Source organism: Paroedura picta, chromosome 1 (assembly GCF_049243985.1).
Source record: "Paroedura picta isolate Pp20150507F chromosome 1, Ppicta_v3.0, whole genome shotgun sequence".
NCBI lineage: Eukaryota > Metazoa > Chordata > Lepidosauria > Squamata > Gekkonidae > Paroedura > Paroedura picta.
The window spans coordinates 108969881-108997528 of NC_135369.1; the positions used below are offsets into that span (position 1 = coordinate 108969881).

The window sequence follows — 27648 nt, forward strand, 5'->3', positions numbered from 1 at the left end:
TTTTGCGGGTCGGTTTCAGGATTGTTGCAGATTGTCTACGACGTCGTGGGTTATGGCAAATTAGTAGCGTTTCCAATCAGCAACCATTGTGCTATTTTGAAGCCGTGCGAAATGGCCCTAAGAGATCATTGCTTTGTTGACCAGGGGGAGTAGAGCTTTGTTGCCCCTATCTAGAAGGTAGAATGGTCAGCTTTTTCAAAAATGGACCTGTGTGGCAGCTCCCCATATCCTCTTAGCTTGCAAGGTGTGTGTTAAAAAAGAAATTAAAGACTGAATTACTATCTTTCTCCAAATGAAAGTAAGCCCAAGCATGTATCTGCATGTGTGCATACACTTCTCTGCTATACATGTCTTTCTTAACTCTGAAAACCACTGATGGAAATGCCTCCAGTTTGGTGTAGTGGTTAGGAGTGCGGACTTGTAATCTGGCATGCCAGGTTCGATTCTGCACTCCCCCACATGCAAACCAGCTGGGTGACCTTGGGCTCGCCACGGCACTGATAAAACTGTTCTGACCGGGCAGTGATATCAGTGCTCTCTCAGCCTCACCCACCCCACAGGGTGTCTGTTGTGGGGAGAGGAATGGGAAGGCGACTGTAAGCCGCTTTGAGCCTCCTTCGGGTAGGGAAAAGTGGCATATAAGAACCAACTCTTCTTCTTCTTCTTCCTCCCCCTCCACTCTTGCCTCTTTGCAAAACCACTCCTTTGTTCTACCCAGAAGATCTCACTAGAATTGCCCATGCACAAGTCTGCCTGTTGCACCTACCAATGTTTGAGGCAGGGCTGTAAAATTTATCTCATCCACCGAAATAGATGAGATAGAGCTCTCCAGCCTTTTTCCTTTGTAAAACAAAACAAGCAAACAACAAAAACCCCGGCCACGTGGGAACCTGCGGGGAGGTTAACTCTTTCTTTCTGTACCATTTTGCTGAAGTTCAGGTTGGGAAAGTGGTATGGGAGAAAGGATTACCACCTCTTAGAGTTGCCAACCTGCAGATGGGGCCTGGAATTATAACTGATCTCCAGTTTTCCCATGGAGAAAATGGCTGCTTTGGAGAATGGACTCTGTAGCAATATGACCTGCTGAGATCCTTCCCTACCCAACCCCAGCTTCCAGGGGGTCCAACCCCCAAATCTCCAGGAACTTCCCAACGTCAACTTGGTAATCTTACCAACTGCCCTACTCTGAATCTGGCCCCTGCATAGTTTCCATTTGTAAAGCCAAAATATTTAGGAGCTCTGAACATGGCAAATGAAGTAATTCCTTTAGTCTGACCTTTAGTTGGGTCATGTTTGGCCCACCAGAAAGTACTTTAAGCCCCTGCCCATTCCACCTTCTAGAAATCAACAGAACTTGACCTTGGGCTGGGTTGTTTGTGTTCAGCCAGTTCTTCAAATGAGAGATATCACATTTATTTTTACTGGGAACAGGCAGGAATAAACACTGTGAAATATCTGGCTGCCTTTGCTGAAGAATGGGTTCAAAGAGAATCTGTAAAGAGCATCTCATGAATACCAACTAGTATCTGGAGGGCAACTGTGGTGGAGAAGAACAGACGCAACCACAGCTGTAAGGCAAGCATTCCCTAATGACTTTCCCAAGGAATTCCATGCATCTTTAACTCTGACTGGCTACATTCTGGCTGCTTATCTACACTGCTTGTAAATGCGAATAAACACAGAAGTTCCACCAGGACTGTTTGGTCTGTCTAGCTAGGCCTGCAGCAATTGCAGCATTTCAAAAGCCATCAATAGATTTGAGATTCTTAACAACTTTCTTGCATAAACATGCTCCTCCCTAAAGAGACTTGCCTCAGTTAATTCACTCAGGTGTCCACTTTCATCTGGATCAAGTCCTTTTAAAAATGTATTCCAAACTGATTGAAAAGGAAAAAGATAAGCACTTGTGTTGGGTAACCAGTCACATCCTACCCCTCCCTCCCAGCCTACTAAAAAGCACAGCATCAGATTCCACCATTAGGATGGATCCACCACTATTTTACTTTCAGAGGTGTCAAGCATTTATCTGGATCTCTATTCTAAACATTTATTCTCAAACTAGAGATGGTCACCATGTTTATCAGTAATCTTGTCCCCACAGGAAAGTAACTAAGTAATAGCTACTTTCCCCTCAGGGCTAAGGCACAGATTGTTATACCTTGGGTGCTCTTCCCAAGGCAAGCACTGAGAATTATTGCTACAAAAATATGTGGTTCCGTGGTAATTTGAAAGAACCTTAGGGTGTTAGTGTTTACTTTCTTTACCCAGACACATGGCTTTTGGTTCAGGCATTTTTTCTCCTTCCACAGTTTGCTCTCAAGTCAGGTTCACTGACTCAAACAAAGCTGGATTCCATTTCCCTTAATATGAAAAGAGTGACTATTCACATAGAAATAAAGATGGGCGTTACCGAGGCTCCCAGGGACTGGGTGGAGCTGGGTCCTCCCAGGGCTCCCCCTAGGCCCCCAGAGGCCCAGTGCGACCTTTCTCAGCATTGCTGACGCTTCCCAGGTTGAAGGGAGGGGTGCGGCTCTAAGCTGGCCCTCCGCCCCCGGAAGCCTTGGCCACTCTGAAAAAGAATGGGTCAGGCCTTTGTGGGCCCAGTGGGAGCCCTTCCTACGCTCCCAGGGACTGAGGGGGAACTGGGACCTGCAAAGCCACCCACCTAAAGGAAAGTAGGTGTAAGCATTCAAAAAACAATCTGAGGTTGGTTTTTTTTTTTTAGCCTAATATTTTTTTGTGTGTTTCAGAAACACAACGCTGAGAGCAGGGTTATTAAGATTAACAAGTCAGTCTAAACCCTGCTGAAAAGGAGTCAACAGAGCCCTCTGGGAAGAACAGTAGCCTCTCTGCTCATTATTATTTTGGGCCTGCTGTTTATCTTATGGTCCGTATGTTGCATTTTGACAAAGGCTCATTGGTGAATAATGTCAGTGGTTATGTTTCCCCTGGGGTTGGTGTGGAATAGCTACACTTTTAATGACTAGGTTTGTAGCTTTGATTTACAGTGTTGTTGAATGTGTCCTTTAATGCTTTTAGTGCTGGTTCCTCCTTGAGTCTCTAGTTTATGTACTCTGTCCCTTCCCTAATCCTCTCAGGGGGGAAATATATCTCAGTTTGGCTTTCTTCCTGGCAGGTGGATTTGTTCATCACATCCACCTTTTACTTTGGCTCCTAACCAGATTAGTGGAGCAGAAAAGATGGCCTTGAGGAGACCATTGCTTCAAATTAATTCCTGAGCTGACTGTGGATTATTGGCTCTTATCATCTGCCAGCCTGACTCCCAGTTTTGACCGGCTTGCCTGAGGTGTAGAAAGGCAGTGGTTTACAGTTATTTGCCAACAGAACATGTAGGGAGCAGTTTCAGAAGTTGAAGTTAATCTAAAGCTTTCAAGCAAGCAAAGTAAAACATGAGTTCACTCCTAAATTGCTTCCTATAACTAAATCTGTGTTTGCCTGTGGGGCAACATTCCCTAATAGTCTTGTTGCAGATACTGGTATGTATTGTTCCTATGCATACATCAATACATTGCACTGCACACATGGCACATATGTATACGGACTATGCACATAGATCAAAGAGCAACACTGCACCACTAGCCCCACCTGTCCTGAATGAGGATGGGCCATTTGGTATGTAGGGTTTATATGCTTCCGCCTCACGACTGTCAAGGTCTTTCCAAGTCACTCAGAAACTGTACAGATTTGTAGTTGTGCCTTGGGGGGGGGGGCTAATTTCAGCAGAATTGACCATTCCAGTAGCCATATCAAGATGAACGTGCTGCAAGGAGGAAGTGCAGACAGTAGGAGTAACATGCATGGCATGCAAAAAAGGCAGTGCCTTAGTGATGCACCTCTGTAGAGGAGACCTGTACAGATAACCTTTGTTCAAACAGTCCAGGGTGTATTATGCATGACAGGAAACCTCACAAAAATCTGCCCCAAAGGATGTTTTTTTTTTTAATTTCTTCATGTATAGCTGGTTTCACCACAGAAAGGCCACCACAGTATTTTTTATTCTGCACGGCATTCCCCCCTCATAGCAGCTACTGTGTCTTTTCAGTGCTTTTGAAAAGTGGTTCTCCCCTTCCCCACTTCCCAGGGCTGCCAGGCCTCCATTTGTAGCAAAAGACCTCCTGCAAGCAGACCAAATTGCCCACTCATACTCTAAGCAGAGGAGAATTATTATTTTTTAAATGGAGACATAAGGCTGTGTTGATATGTCACTTCCAGGGAAAGGCCAGAAGTGATGTAGGGTAACTCTAGGGATCACCAGAATGTCTATGTTAGAACCATAATGTTTCTGGCAATCCCTAGAGTGACTATGATTTCTAGGGCTACCCTAACGACTTCTGGGTTTTCCCCTAGAAGAGGAAATCTCAACCTGATGTCTCCCAATTCATCCTGACAACACTACTGCTTACACACAGCATTGTGGTGCATTTGTGCACCTTGTGGATCCCCTGGCTTTTCTCAGATTTCACTGCCTCACCAGTGCTGGAATATGGGGTACAGCTCTTCAATGGCTGATCTCCTTTCTCCAGGGCTGAGGGCAAAGGGTCACTCTGGGAGATAATCGATCATGTTGCTACCAGCTCCCCTGTGGAGTTCCACTGGGCATGGTCCTCTCTGCCATGTTATGTAATATCTTCATGTGCCCTCTAGACCAACTACTCAGAAGATTCAGGCTAGGGTGTCTAACTCCTGATGGATGGCCAGTCAGACTCCCCTACACCAAACATTTGCTGAAGCTGTGACAGTCTGGCTCAAGTATAATTCCTGAAACTCAACCCTTCCAAGATAGAGGTTCTGTTTATAGGTAGAATGGAGTGGGTCAAGGAAGAATTATTGCCCTGCCTACAGCTGATGGCTGTACAATCAGCCAGGAATCTGGGTGTGATCCTTGATACCTCCCTTACAATGGAGGCACAGGATTTGTATTCTTTGGTCCAGAGAGGGATTTGTAAACGTATCAGGAATTTTAAGAACAGACAATATGTTCCTTGTAAATACAACCATGGTGTGTGGATGGGGAAATATCAGACTGAGGAGACACTATATCATGTACACTTCTGGAATAATTTGTTGTTGCCATTGCCAAAGCTTATGCTACTGAATTAGATTCAAATGATGTTTGGGCTTTTGCTGTTTCTGTGTCTCCTACTAATTTTTTTCTGAGGTTTTTTGAGATAGTTTTAGCTTGGAATCATAAGAACTTATCTAATCAGACTGTTTTTTATGGAGGACATGGTGTTGGGGTGGTTGAATATTCCTACCTGACAAACATCACAATCCTATGCCCCGATGCAATTTAAATTATCTTTTCTATCCCCCCACCCTAAATCTGGGATAATCTCTGGGATAATCTGTACAGGTGAATGAAATTCTGAGGTTCAGATCTGAACGCATGCTTGTGTAATATTAATGCTGCTTCTCATACGTCAGTGACATGCCTGGCTATGTCTGATGAGTACTACAAAAGATAAATTATGAACCAATGGCCAATTTTGCTGGCTGTGGGGTTTCTTTCATATTCAATATCATTTAACACAGATTAATTGAACATATATTCTTGGCCTGGCAATGTAAAACACAGCGATGGATGGCTTTTTTGAAAAAGAGACTAACCATTCTGCACACACCGGATAATGCAGTTTCAGTGTGCTTTTACAACTGAATTTTCCTGTGCAAAATAGGAAATCTGCTTTTAAGTGCATTGAAAGTGCATTATCCAGTGTGTGTGAATTGCAGAATGGTCATGATGACCCTGACCTGGATGGCCTAGGCTAGCTCAATTTTGTATGATCTCAGAAGCTAATCAGGATTGGTCATCATAGTTAGTACTTGGTTGGGAGACCACCAGGAAAGTCTTGAGCTGCTATGCAGAGTTAGGTTATGGTAAAACATCTCTTGTCTTGATAATCCTATAGGGTTGCTGTGATTTGATAGCACTTTATACACAAGTTATAAGGACTCCGCGTTATCTTATGATCAACCAGCTGAATATAGCCCATCAGTCATACATTGTAGCTTGCCAGACAACTTGATATCACATGTAGTTGTAGGCAATACCTAGGAGGAAACAAAAACTGGGAGTTATTGACCACATAGTAGGCTGTCATTGATGGATATTGAGCTGGGTTCAGCTTGGTGGGCCATAAACTGCAGAAGCCTGGATTATGGGTTATCTACTCAACCTTCATATAGCACCGAAAATTTGGCAGTAAGTGGAATGCTTAGGATGGAATAGGATTTGCTGTTTGTGCCCACATTGTATCTAGCACAAAAGCATTTCTAAAGCTTCTGTTAGGAACAGCTTGTGCTTCTGCGTGTACAATACAATGTCTTCCGAGTCCCATAATGCACTATGAGAACATGTGTAGCAATGGGGTGTTACATTAAAACAGGCAGTGATTCTATTGAAACAAGCATGCTGTTCTCTAATTTACCCATCCAACTTTGCTCAGTCACCCTTAATTATTCATTGACTTAGACAAGAGTCTTCCCATCTTCATTTGTGTAAGGATGTGAAAAATCATGTGCAAACAAATGAGCAGTTCAGTGAAAGTAGGTTTATGACACTAGTGACTGACTGGTAACTCTTTAAGTAAGTTAGACTTCCCCATTCAACAAAGCAGTTGTGCATACTACCAGGAGTGCAACTTGTTCAGACAGTTCCATCTTTTTACAGCAAAGTATCACTAAGCATAACAAAGTTCAAGTTGACAACTCATTCCCTATCTGATTGGCCCTCCATGGCCGTCCCAATGAAGGCCAATAGATTCAAATTGCATGCAGAAAGAGAGAGAGAGAGAGCACTGTCCCAATGAAGGCCAATCAGTTCAAATTGCATGTTGACAATTCTACCTGATTGGCCCTCCTTGGGAGTGTGCCGCCAATCAGGAGAAAGCACTCTCCCAATTAGGGCCAGTCATGGGCTTATCTGTCCTCCTCTTCCTGCTGCTTGCCAGGTAAAAGAGGTGCCGGCCTCTCTAAAAGGCTCTGCTGCTGGTAAGTTGCCCCATCCTCAGTCTCTTCCCACTCTCCATCTCCCCAAGGCAAGGGAGGAAGCCAACTGCTTCCTTTGCCTCCTGTGTTGGTCTCAGATTTCAGCTCTTTTTTGGAAAGAAGCACAAATGAGCTGACACAGGAAGACAGAGAGAATCAGTACTTCAAAAACAGAATGCCAAGGGACAGACAGAATACAATGAATGTCTTAACTCAGTCTAGGGAATCAAGAGTTCACTCAGGTAGTCCAGGGCACCAGCAAAAGTAGCAAGTCCACAACTCAGGCCTCACAGTCTCAAATTAATATAGACTGTCAGCAGCCTCTCAGTCCTCACTCTGTGAAGACTCACATTCTTCCACAGTCAGCAACTGTCTTGCTAACATGGGATGGTGCCTTTTAGACTGGATATCTATTCTGGCACATAGCTAGCATTGCTTAATTGACTCAGGTGAGCCAGATGGGTTGACAAAGCAGGGAGCTGCAGCTTGGGGATGGGCAGAGGAATGCAGAGTTCCTGCAACAACTTTGGAATCTAAGCCCTGGTTTGTCTGCAGCTCCATTCCTTCCTGCTGAACAGAGCTCTCTACCTGTTGAACATTTGGCTGGGCTAAGCTCTCATCCAGCTGAGGCTTGGGTTAAGCTACGAACTCCTGGCAAGGCTTTTCCTTTGAGGAGTCCACAATAACAGGGCCTGGGCTTAGAATACCTCCCCATGGTCCTGCAGCTGGCCATCAGAGCAGTCTTTGCTTTCCCCCACCCTCCCTCTCCTCAGAGGGGCTGGGGATCCAACAGCCTTCCCCACCCAGCCTTGCCCTTGAGAGATGTGGGGGGTGGGATGGAGGCAGCCCCCCATGATTTTCCTGGCCTGGCCTTTGGGACATGTTGGAGGGGCAGAAAAGAGATAGCCCACACTACCCCATGGTCTTCCCTAAATAACCTGGCCTGTGGGAGATGTAGAGGGGCAGGAAGGACATAGTCTTTGATGCCCAACCTACCCTCTGGGAGATGGGATGGGTGGGAAAGGGGCAGCCTTATGGCCTTCCCCGAGCAGCCTGGCCTTTGGGAGATGTGGGGTAGGGGGTGGAAAGGAGGCAGCCCCCCTACAGCTTTTACTGCCTGAACCATCCTCTGGGAGATGTAGAATGGGGCAGAAAGAAGGCAGCCCACCCCCATGATCTTCCCTGCCCAGCCTGCCCTTTGGGAGATGGGGGTGTGTGAAAAGGAGGCAGGCCATCCCCTATGGCATTCCCTGAGCAGCCTTTGGAAGATGGGAGGGAGAAAGCTGGCAGCTCACCCCATCCCCCTCCAGCCTTCCCAGCCTGGCCTTTGGATGATGTGAGGCTGGAAGGGAATGTGGGGACAGTGGGGACCTATACAGACACTGTCATATGGGGTTAGGAAGACCAGTGCCCCTCCAAAGCAGCTGTCTTCTCCAGGAGAACTGATGCCTTCCTTCCTCTTCCCCCCCCCCACACACACATTTCTTTCTCTCTTTTTTTTTTCATTCTCTCTCTTTCATTCCGTCTTTCATGTTCCCAAAGGTTTCCAGTCCCCCACCTGGAAGTCGGCAACCTAGATTGCTGCATATGGAAGAGGAGTCCAGAATCAAACCCAGTTCTTGAGATTAGAGTCTGCTACTCTTTAACCTTTTTACCATGCTGGATCTCGAGGGGGGGGGCAGAACCCAGGAAGGTCACAGTGCAGACGTATGTCCTAATGGCCATTGTATTCCTGGGTACAATGGACTTTGCCTCTAGTATACACTTAAAGGATTCAGGCCTGATTCATAGCCTCAGACAGTTTCTGCACTGGAGGTTTCATGCTGGACTGCAAGATGGAGTCTGAGCCAGGGCAGGTTGCCCAGCCTCTTCCTACTCCTGCAGAGGGTGGCATTTGGCCTGATGCATCTTGTACTCCTCAGATTTGTGCTCCCGCAAGGGAGATGGGGCAGCAAAGTTCCCTGTCTGGAAACTCGCTTCCCCCCAACTTTCTACTTGCGGAGATGCTAGCAGATTTATGTTCTAGCAGGAATTGTACGGAGGTACCTGCTATTGGACTAATCAATCCGTTCCTGTACATATGCTTCAAGCAAGAGGATTTCACTGGGGACGGGGAGGTAATTCAGGACTAAGGGTTGCTGCCTTGTTCCAATAATACTGTCAGGGACAGGCATGCTTTTAGATTTAGAAAAGTTTTGTGCTGGATTAATGACCCACTCCACAGTTCACGCATAGCAGCAACCAGATGCACATGACTGCAGTTCGCTATAATTGCAGGTGGGGGAGAGGAATAAGGGAGTCAAAGTGGTTGGAGAAAAAATCCTTTTACCTCAAGTCAAGGCCAGAATGAACACACTGACTTCTATTATTTAGTCTCAGGAGTTTTTTGAAGGTTCACATTCCTGAGACCAGAACAAGCCAAGGGTGTGGGTGTTTGGGGTTTTGTTTTTTGTTTGTTTTATTTTGGTGTTTTATTTCCCCTGGAAAGAGATGTGATTATCAGCTAACCAAGTGACAAGGCATACGGTTTGGAGTGAAACAGTAGCTTTTGTTATCTGGTGAACATGTTTTCACAGTGCTACTTTTCCAGGCGGACAATACAGACTAAAATGCCAAAACTAAACAGAAGGAAGTAATATAAACCACCACATGAACATTAATCAGCCTGTCTAATTAACCAACTGTACACAGCTTGGACAATGCCTCTTTCATTCAGACAATTTTTTCCATAGGCATTAAAGTAGATTTCCGGACAGTTGTCATTAGAGTTTCTGTGATTTCTGTGGCCTGTGCATACAATGCCTACCTTACATTAGCAAAAATTCAAGTTGGGGGTCTGAGGTGTGATTTGATAATGTCACAGGAAGGAGGGAAAGGATCAAGTGGACAGTAACTAGAAGGGGGAAGAAACACTTGATATTTCTAGGACACAGAACACATAGATAAGCCATCAGGCCTAGAAACAAATAGGGTATTTGTTACTGTCTGGAGGGAAAATGAATATTCATGTTCAGACTGATATACTGTAAAGTAAGAAGTGGATGTAGAAAGCTATAAAAATAAATGGGGTGAGACAGAGAAACATGAATCAGTGATGAGGGCTTGAAGAGATCAACTTGATGTTAGATCAGCAGTATCCATTCTGATATTCAGAAAATGGGCCAACATATTTGCATCCTGCTAACCAAGAAAACAAATCATAGATTATGAAACAGCATCAAAGAGGCCTGGGAGTCTTGTGATGGGCATGCCTATAATTGTGCTGTGAATCAACATCACCTGACTTTCTAAAGCAGAAGGTTATATTTCTCAACAACCTCATACTAAAAGCAAGTTTCTTCTAGCTCACTTTGGTGCAGGATCAAGAAAGAAGGCAAATATCTTTGAGCTCCTGATACAGGTACTTGTCACGTGGCAGCTACAAGCAATTAGGACATCCCCCAAATATATAAACCATGTGTTTGTCAGTAATTTGACTGAAGTATTCGGAATGAACATAACCTTTCCTGCTCGACAAATACCTATGGTGCTGTCCTAAGAATACCTTTCCTGAAATAAGCCCATTGAATAGTTGAGAAGGTTTCTAAGTAACTCTGCATAGGATTGTTCTCCTAGCTACTCATCTACCAGGACTCTTTATCCTCATACCTGTTCTCTCTCTCACACCCACAAACCCATTTCCCTCTTTTCCATATCTGCCTACTTCCCTCCCCTCCCCTCCCCCCCCCTCTCTCTCAGGTTCTGCCTTAAACAGCACTGTATTCTAGTTGCTCTTTTGAGATACAGATAGCTCAGAAAGTGACTTACATCCTGATCCTATATATGTTTCCTTTTAAATAACCCTTTAGTTTCAATAGGGCCTAGTGCCATGTGGGTGTGCTCAGGGCTGTAATTTGTGTTCAGCCTTGTTCAGTTGGTTCTTTGCATGCATAATGAACATGGGAAAAGGACTATGGACGCATATCTACTGGTTCTAGTCCCAAACTCCAGCTGTTATGCAGATATAGGTTCATGCAAAGACTCTGTCTGTATACAGGATTTTGACTTCAACCTAAGACAAATTGGGGTTTAGTGGCAGTGGGTACAGTTCCACGCCCCTCTCTGTAATTCCTGAGGCAACATCTGAATAAGGCCATATACACAACAGTTATCTAGACTGACTTATTCCCTCTGATAACAGCTGGAACATGGGGCCATTGTTCTCTCAGGAGAGTTGTTGTTCTTGGTTATTGTGAATGAGATGGATTTATGAATTCAAGCATAAAGACCTGAGTGGATCCCCTTAATGTGCTCATACCAACAGATGCCACAAGCAAACAAACCACATGTTTATTGTTTATTGTTACTTAGCAGAGAAAGCTGTGAATGGAGGTGGGAGAATCTTGTGATCAGTCAAAGCTCCATTAATCATACATCTGGCAGTTTGCTAGGCTTAAAGATTAGAATGGTTAGATAGCATACATTCAAACACAACAACAGCCAAAGAAACCCAAGACCATTGCCCATAGAAACTATTGAAGAAAATCCAAATTAACATTTTATAAATACTTATGCACCCAGGAGACTAACTCTGTACTTCCAAAAAGTGTCATTGATTCAACTGCCTTTTGAGCAAAGGAGATTGTTTGTGTTTTGCACTGTTCTAACGTAGGCTGAACTTAATCATCGATGACTCTCTGATTTGGCTGGGCGGAATCAGATATTAATCTTATACATTTGCCTTAACTGCTCCATATCTGAATTACATGCACTTGAGTTAATTGACAGGAGAAGAATGGATCTTTCAAAAAAAATTACCTCTTATTATTTATTGACTTGCAGGAGGGCATTTTGGGCTCAAGGAAGACACACACACATTTCTGTTGGCTTAAACAAGGCTACAGTTTTATTAATACTCCACAGGAGTGTTGACACAGCATGGAAGAGGAAGCCTGACTTGCAGTCAGAAGACCACAAGAACTCAGCCCCCAGCAGCACCCTGGAGCCCATCCAGATCCCCACTGAGATCACAGGTCTCCTTGCTGCTGTGATCCCACCCACAGGAAGATCCAGCAGCACCCTGGAACCCACCCAGTTCCCCTGCCGGGAATGCAGGTCCCCTTGCCCCTGGATTCCCACCATAGGGAAGTATCCACCTGGGGTGCCAAGAGGAAGTGTCCACTTACCTTGACACTGCCTGAGGCCACCTGGCACTGTAAGCCCTGGGGTGCCAAGGAGAGGCACCCACCTCCTTTCTGGTCCCACCCCCGCGGACTAAATAAAAGGATAAAGGTTTGGGAGGTGGGATGTGTTCATGATGAGGAAGGGTGCCGATTGGCCCCTTCCTCTGGACAGGCTTCGTGCCTGCCGATTGTTCCCTCCGAGTCCCCACCGGAGCAACTGCGAGCCGCGCGCAATGCGGCTCGCAGTTGCTCCTTTGCCTGCGGCCAATTAATTAGGATTTTTTTTAATACCACCCATTCTTTATGGTTCTGGGCAGTTTACAGACTGTACTTCCCGTAATTCATCATTCCTTCACTGTGCAGCTAGTTCGTTTGTTTTTTTTTAACCCTATATAATTTGGCATCCTGACCTGGATTCCTGAGGCTAGTGTGATCTCAACACATCTCAGACCCTATACATGGTCAGCCCTGGTTATTATTTGTATGAGCAGACCACCAAGAAAGTCCAGGGTCACTAAACAGAGGTAGGCAATGGCAAACCACCTTGAAACCTTTATGGGGTCACCATAATGCAATTTAACTAACTTTCTGTCACCTCCACATGATATGGCAGCTTACTCATTGCCTCTGAAGACATCCATGAAAGCATATCCTGGAGAGTAATAGTCTCTAAGGCAGGGGTAGTCAAACTGCGGCCCTCCAGATGTCCATGAACTACAATTCCCAGAAGCTCCTGCCAGCATTCGCTGGCAGGGGCTCCTGGGAATTGTAGTCCATGGACATCTGGAGGGCCGCAGTTTGACTACCCCTGCTCTAAGGACATCATTCTTATTTGTTTCTCTGCTGAAGAATAATATGGCTACTCCTCCGGAATTATTCTTGTGGGTGGAGTATGTTGTGAATCCACTGCATAAGTGCTTCACAACAACACAAACTCTTCTGACAGAAGTAACCTATCATGCTGAGAAAGTTATAAGAACTTCCCTACACAAAGTTAAATGTTGTTGTTCTTATGAGAATTCAATTCAATTGGCAGATCCAGCAGTGATATAGCAGTAGCCCATTCTCAGAAGCTTTCAGTTCAAGCACAGCTGTAGTAATTTCCCTCCAGATATCTGTGCTTGGCTTTGATGCAACAAATTATGGCCAGTCAGTACTTTTCCTTAGAACTTCAAGTCTACATTGTAAATGCTGTTGGACAAATATCAGTGTTACGTTATCCACTTTTTCCACTGTGTATTCCAGTAATAATAGCTCCATGTTTTCCTGAATTGTTTAAGATAACTATAATACAAGGTAGGTTTCATTTTGGAGAGCTCCCAGGGCTGCTAACAAGTATACCAAGTGCCCATTATCTCCACCTTCACAAGGCAAGAGTTTTTGACATTTGTTCAGCTGCCAGGAACTTTTGGCCAAATTCAGCCTTAAGAACTTTTGTGTGGGTTATGAGGGTCATTTGAAGCTGCTCATGGGGCTGAAACCTCAACTACTTCTACTAAAGCAACAAACCACATATGGTTTGGCAGAACACATGTGACCCTGAACCCTGCCTAAGCAAATATTATCAGTTTTTGCTGATTCCAGCCGCAGGATCGGCAAATCTACATCAGTTGGATGCGATGAATATTTGTGCAGAAATTTGGAACAGAGAGCCAGCATGGTGTAGTGGTTAAGGAGGGGCAGGCTGTAATCTGGAGTGGTTAAGGAGGGGCAGGCTGTAATCTGGAGTGGTTAAGGAGGGGCAGGCTGTAATCACTCCTCTACATGCAATCAGCTGCGTGACCCTGGGCAAGTCACTATTCTCTTACAGCTGTTCTCATAAAGCACATCTCTTTATGAGGTCTCTCAGCCTCACCCACCTCACCTGTCTGTTGTGGGGAGAAGAAAGGAAAGGTATTTGTAAGCTGTGTTAGGACTCATTCAGTTAATAATAAGCAGGGTACAAAACCCCAGCTCTTCTTCTTTTCTACTCTTTGTGGACTTCACCATCCATCCCTCTGCAATAACAATTGTCTCAGTCATTTACAGTAACAACCTAATGAGAGTTACAACATTCTCTGCTCACTAACTTCAGTGGACTTAAACTTAGTTTAGGATAGCCCTGTAGTGTCCATTATTCAGCTCCAAGTTCTTGTCCCATTGACTACAAATAGCCATTTTTATCATCTGCACTGAGGATCCTAGCACCCTACCTGTCCCCAGACCACTTGGCCACTGTGATCCACACAATGGTCACTTCCAGATTAGACTTCTGTAACTCGCTATACATTGGTCTTCCCTTATCTCTGATCCCAAAATTGCACTTGGTGCAGAATGGGACTGCTAGGGTCCTCACAAGGTCATCCTGGAAGGCCCATATCCAGCCAGTGCTAAGGCAGCTACATTGGTTACCAGTTAGCTTCCAGATCAGATTTAAGATCTTGGTTCTTACCTTAAAGGCCATCTGAGGCCTGGGCCCTGCTTATCTGAGGGACTGCTTTTCTCCTTATGCTCCCCGCAGAGTTCTTTGCTCTGGGGATTTGAATCTCTTGGTTGTTCCTGGTCCCTGGGAGGTACGCCTGGCCTCAACCAGGGCCAGGGCCTTGGACTGCTCAGTCCTGGCCCCAACCTGGTAAAATGAGGTCTCAGAAGAGCTAAGGGCCATGGCAGAGCTTTCACAGTTCTGCAGGGCCTGCAAGATGGAGCTCTTCCACCAGGCATTTGGATGAGGCCAGGCCAGGAAGATCAGGTCCCTCCCTGTATTGGCCCTATGTGCTGGACATCTGGGCAAAAGTTACCCCCTAGGGTTAGTGGCTAGGGTGGTAATAGGGGCTTGTTTCTGGGTATGGATAGGGGGATGTAAATGGGATCTTGCTGCCATTATTTATATTGTATTTTTATTGTATTTAGTTGGGTTTTTATGACTGAATGTAAACCGCCATGAGCAGGCTGGGTCCAGGAGTGGTGGTTCATAAAAGCTAATACAAATAAACAAATAAATAAACAACTGCTTAAGGACAGTAGTCTTAAACTTTTATATAGCCAAGAAAACATTTAATTATTGTTTGGATATAAACAACTATTCGATGGAACTGACAAGTGCAATCAAAGCTATCAGGATACATGATCCAGCCACCAAGCTGAAACTCAGGATGTCTGGCTGGCTGGCTGGCTGGGAGCCCTCCTGAGAACCTGTAGCTTGGATCCTAAGCAGTGTGGGCTGAGTCACATGAGAAGAAGGCAACCTCTCTGCTTTTCTCCTCCTGTTGAAACCTTCTGTGGCTTTACAAATTTTGATTCTGTGGGTCAGTTGACCTCCCAGTAACAATGTATGTGTGTGGGGGTGTGTGTGTGCAAAGTAAGTATCTGTTATGAGAGGGCTGAATTGGGGGGGGGGGTGGAATCACCCTTCCCTCCTCCTCCAACAGCAATTTGAGATGGAAGACTATATATTTTCACTTGATGACCATGATGGGAAGCAAAAGGGGATAGAATCAAAAACTGGATATCATTGGAATTCAGGAAAAGCACTGGCATTGGAACTCCCTCCCCAGCAGGATTCATTTGTCACATTCTGTTGTCATCTTCTGCTACCAGGCTGAAGACTTTTTTTTGTCTTGTTTTGGTTAGTATATTCCTGTAACTCTTATTGGTCCTCCTCCTTTATTGCATTGTTATGTGGGCTTGCATGTCAATGAGTTCTTATTGGTTGATCACTGTAGGAGATAGAATGCTGGACCACTCCAGTTATACTGGAGGAGATAGAATGATGGACCACTGGTCTGATCCAGCAGGGTTCTTTCTATGGTCTTATTTTAAATAAATGATGTTTTAATATTTTGATGTTCACTGCCTTGGGGACCCTATTTGGATAGAGAGGCAGCATAAGAATATTTGAAATAAATAAATGGAAATATCAAGGACAAAAAAATCTGAAATGATGCCAATAACCCCCTCGTGTCACTCACTTTAAATGCCTGAACAGAGTTAGTGTACCTGAATATGAATAGTAAGTCATTCAAACAGCACGTGTAGAGGAGGAATCAGGGTAGCCCTGCTGACCTCCAACAATTCTTGATGTCATTTGCACAAATCTGTACTCCAGTATACTCATGGGATCACACCATGTGATCCATATCCTAGAAAAATGATATGGGTACAGATCACATTAATTCATTCGCTTGCTTGCTTATTTAATTCATTTGTATTCTGGCTTTTTCCCCTATGGAAACCTAGAGCAGATTGCTATACAGGAGAGGACTAAACTTGTAATGCACGAGAAGGCAGGGTCCGCAATTGCCCACGAGTGATGAATGCAGCACTGCTTCTGGGACCAACTGGATCACACATCTTTCTTACTGGAAAAACAATGAGCTGGTTCATTCCAAGTGGTTTTATAGTAAGCCAGTATTGGTCTAGCTTCTGGGCTTGAGAGAGCCAGTTATACTGGAGGAACACATAAATGTTTTTTTTTTAAAGAAGCTTTGGACAACCAAGTTTGAGAAGATCCTGTTTCAAATAATACATATTTTAAAGAAAATAACAAAAGCCATACTGAAAATGTATGAGAGTAAGGCTACTTAATGTCATCAGAGAAAATTTTCATTTGGTCTAAAGCAGAATTAATAAGGCTCTGATCTAACCCATCACAGCAAAAGCAAATGCTTCTCTGGTAGCATGACTCAAACAGGACAATAAGTCCATCCAAGAAATGCCCCCCCCTTTTGAAGGGAATAATATGTCCAAACACATATCCATGGGTTCACATTTAAAGATGTACTTAATAGTCTGAGACTTGGTCTTTGGCAAAATCAGTATAAAGACCTGCCAACATTTCTTTGTTTGATTTTTAAAAACTGAAACAAGAAGTATATTTTTAAACAGTCTTAATGCAAGAATCCCTCCTCCTCCCAGAATCAATAGAACGTTTTTTAAAAACCCAGACTTTGTACCCTATTAAAGAATGTTGGAATTGTAAAAACAGCAGTTGGATCAAAAATGCCTTGCAGTTTGCATCATGGAAAAATTATTTCAGTCGGAATTCTACCCTGTCAGCATGTGAGTTTTGTTGGAAACGTGCAGACTTTATATGAGTCATGTGCTCATCTGCAAGGGCTTGTGAAGGGCTCAAAAGGACTGCAAACTCATTGAACCATCAAAGCAGCAACACCCTAAACCAATCAGCATAAGCAAGCAGCCCTTCAGGTTTAAAAAAAAAACATACAAAGAGAGACACCACAGAAAAATGACAGGCACACCTCCTGTGAAGATGAACCTCCTTATTTGTTTGGTGTCCATAGAGAGGGTTGTTTTTATGGTTTCCGAAAAGTCTGCACTGTGCAATGGATTTGGACTCAGCAGCTCATCTCAGAGTCACCAAAGGAACTTGCTTCTCAGAGTATTTGTTTACCATGCATCCTTGGCAACCAGTTGCCAAGCTGTACTCTCACAGCTGAGACAATAGGCAGGATGATTCATGAGAGTTCATTTCCTACTTCAGAGCGTGACTCCAACTGTACTTACAGCCAAACAAACGTTCCTAAATTCTGTGCTAACTGACACCACTGGCAGAGCCTGAAAGTTGTCTGGGCTGTGGGTCAATGGGCTATAGATCTGAGGCTACATGCATAATGCTATCGTAAATCATCAAGTGCTTGTCTCATTGATCAGTTCAGTAACCCTAGGAGGACGAGGTCCAGTTTCACAGGCCCTCCTCAGTCCACTTTCACTTTTCTGAATAAGAATGAAAACAGGAACTATGAGTATTATGTGTAGGTGGACGGGGGGTAAACAGGGATTGGCCTGTCTTCAAGGCTTGACTTCGTCCTCAAGCCTCTTGCTCACAAGTTATCTTACCATCTTTCCTGTGGACTTTCATAATTGAATTCTTTCATCACTAGAGAGCCATGGTGTATTTAGAGTAGGGTTGTCAGCTCTGAGTTGGGAAATTAATTGAAGACCTTGGGGGTAGATCAGGGAGCAGGCGGGATTTGGAGTGGAGAGGGACTTCAGTGAAATATAATGATATGGAGTCCACCCTCCAAAGCAGCCATTTTCTCCAGGGGAACTGATCTCTTTAGTTTGGAGATGACACATAAATCCAGAAGATCCCCAGGTCCCACCTGGAGGTTAGCAGCCCTAATTTAGAATGTCAGACTAGGATCTGGGAAAGCCAGATTCAAATCCCGCTGGAAGCTCACTGGGCATCTTTGGGCCAGCTAAGCACGCTCTGCCTAGCTTACCTTACAGGGTTCTTGTGATGATAAAATGGAGGAGAAGGGAACAATATAAGCCACTATTGGTTCCTATTGGGAAGAAAAGTTGGGGTATAAATGAAGTAGATAAATAAGTAAGATAGCAAAAAACAGAAGGGTGGTTGTAGATGGTAACTCGACCTGCAACCACTATCGGGAAGGTACAGAGCTAAGTTCCACATTTATGAGTTTAGGCAGATTGTGAGTGGGTGGGCAGGAAGAGATGTGCCAGTGTTTGTCTCTCTGGCCCTTCCTTGCATACCCAGGGAATTGCTGATCACCACTGTGGGATGGTAGGCGAATTTCCTCCAGGCCAGGCTGGATTCTGGAGATTTTTGGTGGAGGGGATCACTTGGGCATGAAATTGGGGTCATTGTGGGTGGGCATGTAGTTGTGAGTTCCTGCATTGTGCCTTCCAGCTCTATGATTTCTTCCCACAATTTCCAGCCCCTCAAAGGTGTTCTTCCTTTCCCAGCTGAGTAGTGCTTTAGCAAGTGCTGCCTGGCAACAGAAGGGAAAAGCAGGAGAAAGGAAGGTTCCCCAGGCTGTGGTATGCTGAAATCACTGCCATGTTGTAATTTTGTGTGTGGCCAATTGAAAAAAAGGAGGAATGGGGGTGGCAGTAGCAGCAGCTGGGCCAGGTGCCCACGGTTGTAGATCCTGCATGTTCTCAGCCTTCTTGATGCTGCTGCAGTGGTTGCATGGCTTCATTCCCCCATTGTGGACAAAGCCATACTGTTGCTGATTGTGACTCGCTTGCCCTCCCTCATTCTCAGTTTAACTACTGAGGCTTATATATTCTTCAAAGCCAAGTCAGAATGCTATTCGTCCCAATCCAAATCCCAATTTGTTCAGAATGAAAATGACCAAATTCATAAGACGGAAATAACCAATAGTGTTTTTTGTGTATTTATGTACTTTTAGGTACGGAGATGGATTAAGAGCCCAATGGTTAGCATGGAAAAGCATCAGACAAGCAGCCTCAAGTACCCAGGGTCCACTGTGATGCATATACCTCAAGGCGAGGCAGAAATGGAGTCTCCGTTGTGTCAGATGTGCTTCAGTGACCATGCTTTTCAAAGAGGAATTGTCCCTCAGGACACAGAGGCATGTTCCTGGGAAGGCCACAGAAACTGCAAAGTAAGCGAGTCTCTTCCTTGATTATTATCTACATAGACAGACCATACAGGGATCGCTACAGTTGTGACATTGATAGTTACCACAATCATTACACTGCTCCATCCAAATGAATTGGAAGTCCTGTCCTGAGAATAAAGCCATCCAAATTGTGTTTCTCTGGAAGTGCTTCTGTATTCAATGAGTCATTAAATTATAGAATTAACTGTTAGAGGACATGGTGATGGAGACAATCACTTCCTTGATTATTATCTACATAGATAGATGCACCATACAGGGATCACTACAGTTGTGACATTTACAGTTACCACAGTCATTAACTGTAAACTATATTAACTGTTAGTGGACATGGTGGCGAACACAGTCTCAGATGACTTTAATGAGGGATTTGACAGATTCGTGGAAATTAAGTCAGTCAATGACTACTAGCCAGAGTGATTAAAGGGAACCTCCTCATACAGATGCAGAAAACCTTTGAGTACCAGTGGTAGTAGGCAAAAGTGGAGCTCTATGCCATGTTTCTTGACCCTCCAGGGCAATGGAATGGCCACTATTTGAAACAGCGAAACTTGTCTGATCCAGCTAGGGTTAGAATGGATTCACAGAATCATAGAGGTGGGCCACAAAGGCCATCTAATTCAACCCCCTGCTGGCAGCGCCCCCCAGCGGGCGACGGGAAGTCAGGGACGCCAGCGGGAAAGCAGGTGGAGCAGGGGCTCAGGTGGTGACGGCGATGTCCCTCGGCAAAAGACTACGCCCCCCCAGGGTAGTCAGTAAAATTGTCAAGCGTTGACCGGTCCCCGGTGATAAAAAGGTTGGGGACCACTGCTCTAAGTGACAACCTTTCAAATAGTTAAAGACAGCAATCACATGGAAGGCTCTCAATAACTGATTTTCATTAGGTTTGCACATTCATATGGAAGAGATTTAACTGAATGAGAATCGTCCCCCCCCCCCACCCCATTGCTGTCTTCTTCCCTTTGCTAAAGGTTGTTTAGTCAGCAAAGGAAGTTCAAAGAAGAAATTACAATCTGCAGTCTTGCCTCACAGAAGTGGCCTTTTAGGGAAGCAGCATACGTGGACATTTGCGAAAGTACAGCATCATTGCTCATGGAGGATCAGCAGACAGGGCTAAAGATGTTGGCAGAGTTTAAACATACAAAAGAGAAGAACACAGGTTGCTTAAGGAATACTTTTATTGAGAACAGAGGCTGATGCTATATTTAAACATTAAGTACTCAAGAGACACCTTTCACATGCAGAGGAATAGGAAGGATCAAGTAGGTAGCCATGTTGGTTTGAAGTAGCACAACAAAGTTTGAGTCCAATAGCACCTTTAACCAACAAAGATTTAATCAAGACATGAGCTTTCAAGTGCAAGCACTCTTTCTCAAACAGTGGAACAAGGATCGAAAGAGTACATATATAAGGTAAAAGTAAATTAGTAGCAAATTATTAAACTGTGTCATAACTTCCATATTATGCGGTATGATAATTATTTGCTTTTAAAAAGCTAATCGATCCTTTAGGTTCAGGTGTGGTTCACAAAAATAGTGGAGAAAAAAAAATGTCAAAGTTAGTAATTAATGGCAGACACTTTCCCAGTTGTGGAAAGAAATAATTAAAAGAGACTAGTTGCTTGCCCCATCCTTCTCCACTCAAGCATGGAAGCATCCCCACAATAGGAATAGGAATATATAAAGTACTTGCCCTTAGTATAATCTTATCCTAATGGGGAGTTGACTGAGTCAATTTAGCAACTATGTAGCCCAGCCAATTGCAAGGCTGTTTCCCACCTTAATGGACCAATTTAGTGTCCATTGGCACCTTTAAGACCAACACATTTTTATTCAAGATATCAGATACAATGTGTCCGTACACACGAAAGCTCATACCTTGAATAAAACTTTGTTGGTCTTAAAGGTGCCACCAGATTCTAAATTTGTTCTGCTGCTTCAGACCAATATAGCTACCCACTTGAATCCCACCTTGGTTGATTGGGGCAGAACTGATTTGAGTCACTGTGGTATTTTCACCTCTACCACAGATCTTTAGGACACCACCATGGTTGGCAGCTTCTAGTTACTCATTGTTTGAGTATCCGAGCAGACACTGACCAGGGTGAAATAGTGTACTATCAGCCCTAAACAGAAATATTAAACAGGGAATTTTTATAAAACAATTAGAACTGTAGTAGAATGGAGCAGCTCAGATGGACTCTTTCATAAGGGAAGAGGATTCTAGCCTATTACAATGTTTATTGTACATTTATTGTACCTATGACCTTGTTTTTATTGCATTGTCGTCTACCTTTTTAATCCACTTTCTGCATTATGGTATGCCAGGCCTTAAAAAGTCTTCTGTTGTTTTTGAATTCTGTAAACCAAGTTCTGTTGCTGCGTTACTAGGTGTCTTGTGTGATCTGATTGAATTGTTCTCTGCATCTTGTAATCCATTCTGAGTCTCAGCAAGAAAGATGGACTATAAACAAAGTAAAATAAAATAAATACCGTCATGGATGAAATATTGACACACTTCCCAATGATGTGCAATTGCACTGTGTAGAAATACCATTACCTGTTTTATGTGTGCAGGGGGATTTCATTTCACTAAGATTTGTTTTGCTTAAACAGAAGCAAGATATGAGGAAAATACACTTGGAAACTAACTCATCAAAGGGCACGTCAAATATAACTGTATTCCATAACCTCAGAAGGGTGCCATTTCCAATGACACTACCTTTGCTTTTTGCTAAAGAGGCATATTTGCTCTGTGAGATAAGCACTGTACTTTAATTTTCTATTTCCTGGGGCCAGTGAGGGACACATCTGACATATGTGCCACCCAACCAAAATACAGTTGTATGACCAGGAACCTTCCTGGCCGGAGCCTGATTGTAGGACTGGGCAAATCAGTTATTTGCAATGTGTGGCAGAAGGCACTTTGATTGGGATGGGTAGATGTAGATTTTGCCTGATTGGTCCAAGATTAGCATCTGTGGACAAAGGCAGAGTTTTTTTCTTCTTCTTGCATTTATGAAAGATGGAAGGGATGCCAATTGGGTCTAGAGGTGGTAAACAACTTAAATCTAGGTTGCTCTTTGTGTGCTCCATCTTGGGTATCTGCCTTCCAAGAATAGAATAAATAAGCACACACACAAGGTGAGGTAAGAAAAAGATCAAATCTCTATACATAGGATGACCTCTCCCTTAAGTTAAAAGCAGACCTGGAAGGACTAATTATGCATATCTCTCCATCTACCTGTAAACACTGGGTGGGAATTGGTCCATATTTTTTGCATCTGAACATGAAGTCAGTTCTTTCCCATGCCCTTTCTCATTATGCTCTGCTCTTTAACATTAGCACAGTTCAATCCTAAGGAAAGTTACTCCAGTCTAAATTCACTGGTTTCAGTGAGCTTAGACTGGTGTATCTCTGTTTAGTATCGTTCTGTCAGTTTCTAAGCAAGCCTACCAATTGTGCCAGCTCTTAGATAGACACCAGGAAGCAAGTCAAACAAGGCAGGGTCTGTCTGGAAGAAACCTACTGAAATAATATTGGGGGAGAGGCATTTTTTAAAAAGAATAAATCAATAAACATAGAATCATAGAATCATAGAGTTTGAAGGGGCCATACAGGCCATCTAGTCCAACCCCCTGCTCAACGCAGGATCAGCCCAAAGCATCCTAAAGCATCCAAGAAAAGTGTGTATCCAACCTTTGCTTGAAGACTTCCAGTGTGGGGGAGCTCACCATCTCCTTAGGCAGCCTATTCCACTGCTGAACTATTCTGACTGTGAAATTTTTCCCCTGATATCTAACCTATATCATTGTAGTTTAAATCCATTACTACACGTCCTTTCCTCTGCAGCCAACAGAAACAGCATCCTGCCCTCCTCTAAGTGACAACCTTTCAAATACTCAAAGAGGGTTATCATGTCCCCTCTCAACTTCCTTTTCTCCAGGCTGAACATTCCCAAGTTCCTCAACCTATCTTCATAGGGCTTGGTCCTTGGCCCCAGATCATGCTCATCGCGCTCCTCTGTACCCTTTCAATTTTATCCACGTCCTTCTTGAAGTGAGGTTTCCAGAACTGCACACAGTACTCCAGGTGTGGTCTGACCAGTGCCGTATACAATGGAACTATGACATCTTGTTATTTTGATGTGATGCCCCTGTTGATACAGCCCAAAATGGCATTTGCCTTTTTTACCGCTGCATCACACTCCCTGCTCATGTTTAGCTTATAATCCACAAGTACCCCAAGGTCTCATTCACACACAGTGTTACCTAGAAGTGTATTCCCCGTCCAGTAGACATGCTTTTCATTTTTCTGACCCAGATGTAGAACTTTACACTTATCTTTATTAAATTGCATCTTTTCCCCATTTTTCCATTGTGTTCAGATCTCGTTGAACTCTGTCTCTATCTTCTGGAGTATTTGCCAGTCATCCCAATTTGGTGTCATCTGCAAACTTGATGAGTAGTCCCTCCACCCCCTCATCTAGATCATTAATAAATATGTTAAAAAGTACCGGACCGAGCCCTGAGCCCTGAGGTACCCCGCTACTCACCTCCCTCCAGTCTGATGAAACACCATTGACAACAATTATTTGAGTGTGATTCTCTAACCAATTCCATATCCACCTAACTATCTGAAAATCCTGATTGCAGTCCTTCAATTTATCCATCAGAACATCATGAGGAACCTTATCAAAAGCTTTACTAAAATCCAAGTAAACGACATCAACCAAATTTCCACGATCCAGCAAACCTGTCACTTGGTCGAAGAAGGAAACCAGGTTGGTCTGACAGGACCTGTTGGAGACAAATCCATGCTGACTTCCCTGGATCACCAAATTGTCCTCCAGATGTTAGCAGATCGCTCCCTTTAATATCTGCTCCATTATCTTCCCCACAATAGAGGTCAGACTCACTGGTCTATAGTTAGTTATCATAAAAGGCTTTTTATTTCTGTGGCTAATGTGGCTATTCTTTTTCTGGAATCATGGAGTCTCAGAGTGCATATCCAATAAACATTTTTTTAAAAACATCCTTGTTCTTTTAGGATACTGGGAGAGAAAAAAATGTCAGAAACCACCCAAATGCAGACCTTTTTCAGACAGCTTATTGGATCTCTCATTGAGCAGATATCAATCTAAAAAGCAATGACAGGGTTTGGAAGACCAAGATTCAATGTCAAAAACTGTCCAGAGTGATGTTTTGCAGTCATTCCTACATAGTACCAACCTCTGTGACACAGTTGAACCACTTCACAAATATGGCTACTGTGGGTTTTTCCTGTCTCCTATCATCATTACTTCTGGAAGACTTCTTTAATTGATAGTTTAGCTCTGAGCTGGGACTGTGGGAAGTGCTTATGCACATCTGTTCCTGGATTGGGTCCCTTGGCTACTAGTCAACATTGCCAATTATTTTGTGTACAACCTATCAGACTGGCAAATTGACTTGCAAAGCAAAAGCCAGGAGCACATTACATAACAGTAAGTAACCTAGTTTTGAAGGAGCTGGCAAAACAAGTTTGAATACCAGTTTTGTGTTTAGCTGAATGTAGATGTATTTTGTTTCTCTCAGAACTTGCTATGCAGCTCTTGGATTAGCATGGAAATGTATACTCCCTTTACAATACACTTTCTCCAATCAGTGTAATGATAATCATGATCATAAAGACATACAATTTGTAAAAGTACATTTGTAAGTCATGCTTGGAAGGAATAGAGAAAAACTCAATTTTTTGTAATCCTTTAAAGCCAATTGATTTAAAGATTTAATAACTTCCAGTATGTTTCTGATTAATGGAAAGGTGTACCTTGCCTTATAAGTAACCAGGAAAGTTACTCTCAGCAAATTGGTACAGTGTCATTCAAAGGGGCTTTGCATTCCAACATTGTTTAGCTTATGAAATGGTTTATAAAGTGTTTTATCAAACAGGGGATTCTTTCAGAATGTCCAAAATAGCTCTGTATGATGCCACAAACCGTGATTTCAGAGAAGTTGAATCAATGGCAGCTGAGAGGCATGACTCTCAGTTTATTAACTTAGAAGAGACACACAGACCCTCTACAAGATCCAAAGGTCTGTTCTGTTTTGGGTCCTAAGTATAATAAAGCAAGTGGGGGACCAACCCATAAGGACTGGCAAGAAGCATCTCTTTTTCCTTTTCCTCATTATTTCTTATTTCCTTTCCCTCAAAAGCCCAATAAGTAACTCTTCTTTTTCTGCTTCCTTCACTCCCTCCTCCCCAACAGCAAGGCTACCATTATCTGCTCTCATGTCTTCAACTTTCCCTCCCCCTGGCAGAATCTCCCCAGGAAATGTCTGGACCAATTGTGTGATGCCAACCAGTGGGGAACCTGCAAAGACTCTCTCCTGTATCCCTTTCCCCCAACAATTTCTTCTTTATCACCCTCCTAGCTGCCCCCATTTTGTAAACTTTCCCCATTTCCTTCACTCTTCACTTAGTGTATGATTGGACCAAGATCCTTTATCAATCACCATGGGATTTGAACCTGGGTCTTCAAAGACTTGTCTTGTCTGTCCAGGGCTCCACTCTCTGGATTTTAATATGTGCAGATGGGGCCAGGTTAAGAGTTAAATATAGAGATAGCTGGTCGGGCTGTCTTGGCTTTTGGGATTCATTTTGACAAAAGAAAGAGCAAGAAAGGCAGTCCATAAGAACAGAAGACAGACAGAGTCACAACCCACTAGTCCAGTGGTTCTCAACCTTGGGGTCCCTACCCCAAGTGGGGTCGCCTGGCCCCTTCCACAGGGTCACCAGGCAGGTTAGTGGCAGCGGTGGTGGCACAGCCATGGCACTGGTTGCCTCCAGATCATTGTTTGTGCAAGCATGTGCCGCCGCCGCCGCCGCAGTTGGGGTTGCTGCATTACGGCAGTTGAGAACCGCTGCACTAGAATGATGAAATCCCAGTTAGTAAAAACATGTGAATTTATTTTGTTGATCAGAGCAAACCAACATTTAAATAACACTAGACACACGCATTATCAATAGCCCAATGTCTCTGTTTCAGATTTAAAAGGGGGGAAAAACACTTCAGAATTGGTGTCAGGCTGAAACTGTAGCAGACAGAAAGGGCTCTTAACTCTTTGCCACCTGCTGTTTCTCACTTCCCAGTCACCTTTCCAACACGGCTTTGCAGCCTGAAATAGGGCTTTGTTGTTATGTGCGAAGTCGTGTCCGACCCATCGCGACCCCATGGACAATGATCCTCCAGGCCTTCCTGTCCTCTACCATTCCCCGGAGTCCATTTAAGCTTGCACCTATTGCTTCAGTGACTCCATCCAGCCACCTCATTCTCTGTCGTCCCCTTCTTCTTTTGCCCTCGATCGCTCCCAGCATTAGGCTCTTCTCCAGGGAGTCCTTCCTTCTCATGAGGTGGCCAAAGTATTTGAGTTTCATCTTCAGGATCTGGCCTTCTAAAGAGCAGTCAGGGCTGATCTCCTCTAGGACTGACCGGTTTGTTCGCCTTGCAGTCCAAGGGACTCGCAAGAGTCTTCTCCAGCACCAGAGTTCAAAAGCCTCAATTCTTTGACGCTCGGCCTTCCTTATGGTCCAACTTTCGCAGCCATACATTGCAACTGGGAATACCATAGCCTTGACTAAACGCACTTTTGTTGGCAAGGTGATGTCTCTGCTTTTTAGGATGCTGTCTAGATTTGCCATAGCTTTCCTCCCCAGGAGCAAGCGTCTTTTAATTTCTTTGCTGCAGTCCCCATCTGCAGTGATCTTGGAGCCCAGGAAAATAAAATCTGTCACTATCTCCATTTCTTCCACATCTATTTGCCAGGAATTGAGAGGGCCGGATGCCATGATCTTTGTTTTCTTGATGTTGAGTTTCAAGCCAACTTTTTCACTCTCCTCCTTCACCCGCATCAACAGGCTCTTTAGTTCCTCTTCACTTTCTGCCATTAGAGTGGTATCATCTGCATATCTGAGGTTGTTGATATTTCTCCCTGCAATCTTGATCCCAATTTGTGACTCCTCTAATCCCGCATTTCTCATGATGTGCTCCGCATACAAGTTAAATAGGCAAGGCGACAGTATACAGCCTTGCCGAACTCCTTTCTCAA

At 43.9% G+C, this 27648-nt stretch overlaps 1 protein-coding gene and 1 long non-coding RNA gene across 3 annotated transcripts in view; one reads left to right on the forward strand and one right to left on the reverse strand.

The window, feature by feature from the left end:
- The window catches only part of SGK1 (serum/glucocorticoid regulated kinase 1), a 101592-nt gene that overhangs the window by 13345 nt on the left and 60599 nt on the right, over positions 1–27648 (forward strand). Inside the window, exon 2 of the mRNA XM_077352254.1 lies at positions 19328–19543. Coding sequence (XP_077208369.1) covers positions 19328–19543 — 216 coding nt within the window. The remainder of the gene's footprint in view (positions 1–19327; positions 19544–27648) is intronic.
- LOC143844728 (uncharacterized) overlaps positions 20673–27648 on the reverse strand; it is a 60985-nt gene continuing 54009 nt past the window's right edge. For both annotated transcript variants that reach the window (XR_013234122.1, XR_013234115.1), the window contains exon 3: positions 20673–22021. This is a non-coding gene — a long non-coding RNA (uncharacterized LOC143844728). The remainder of the gene's footprint in view (positions 22022–27648) is intronic.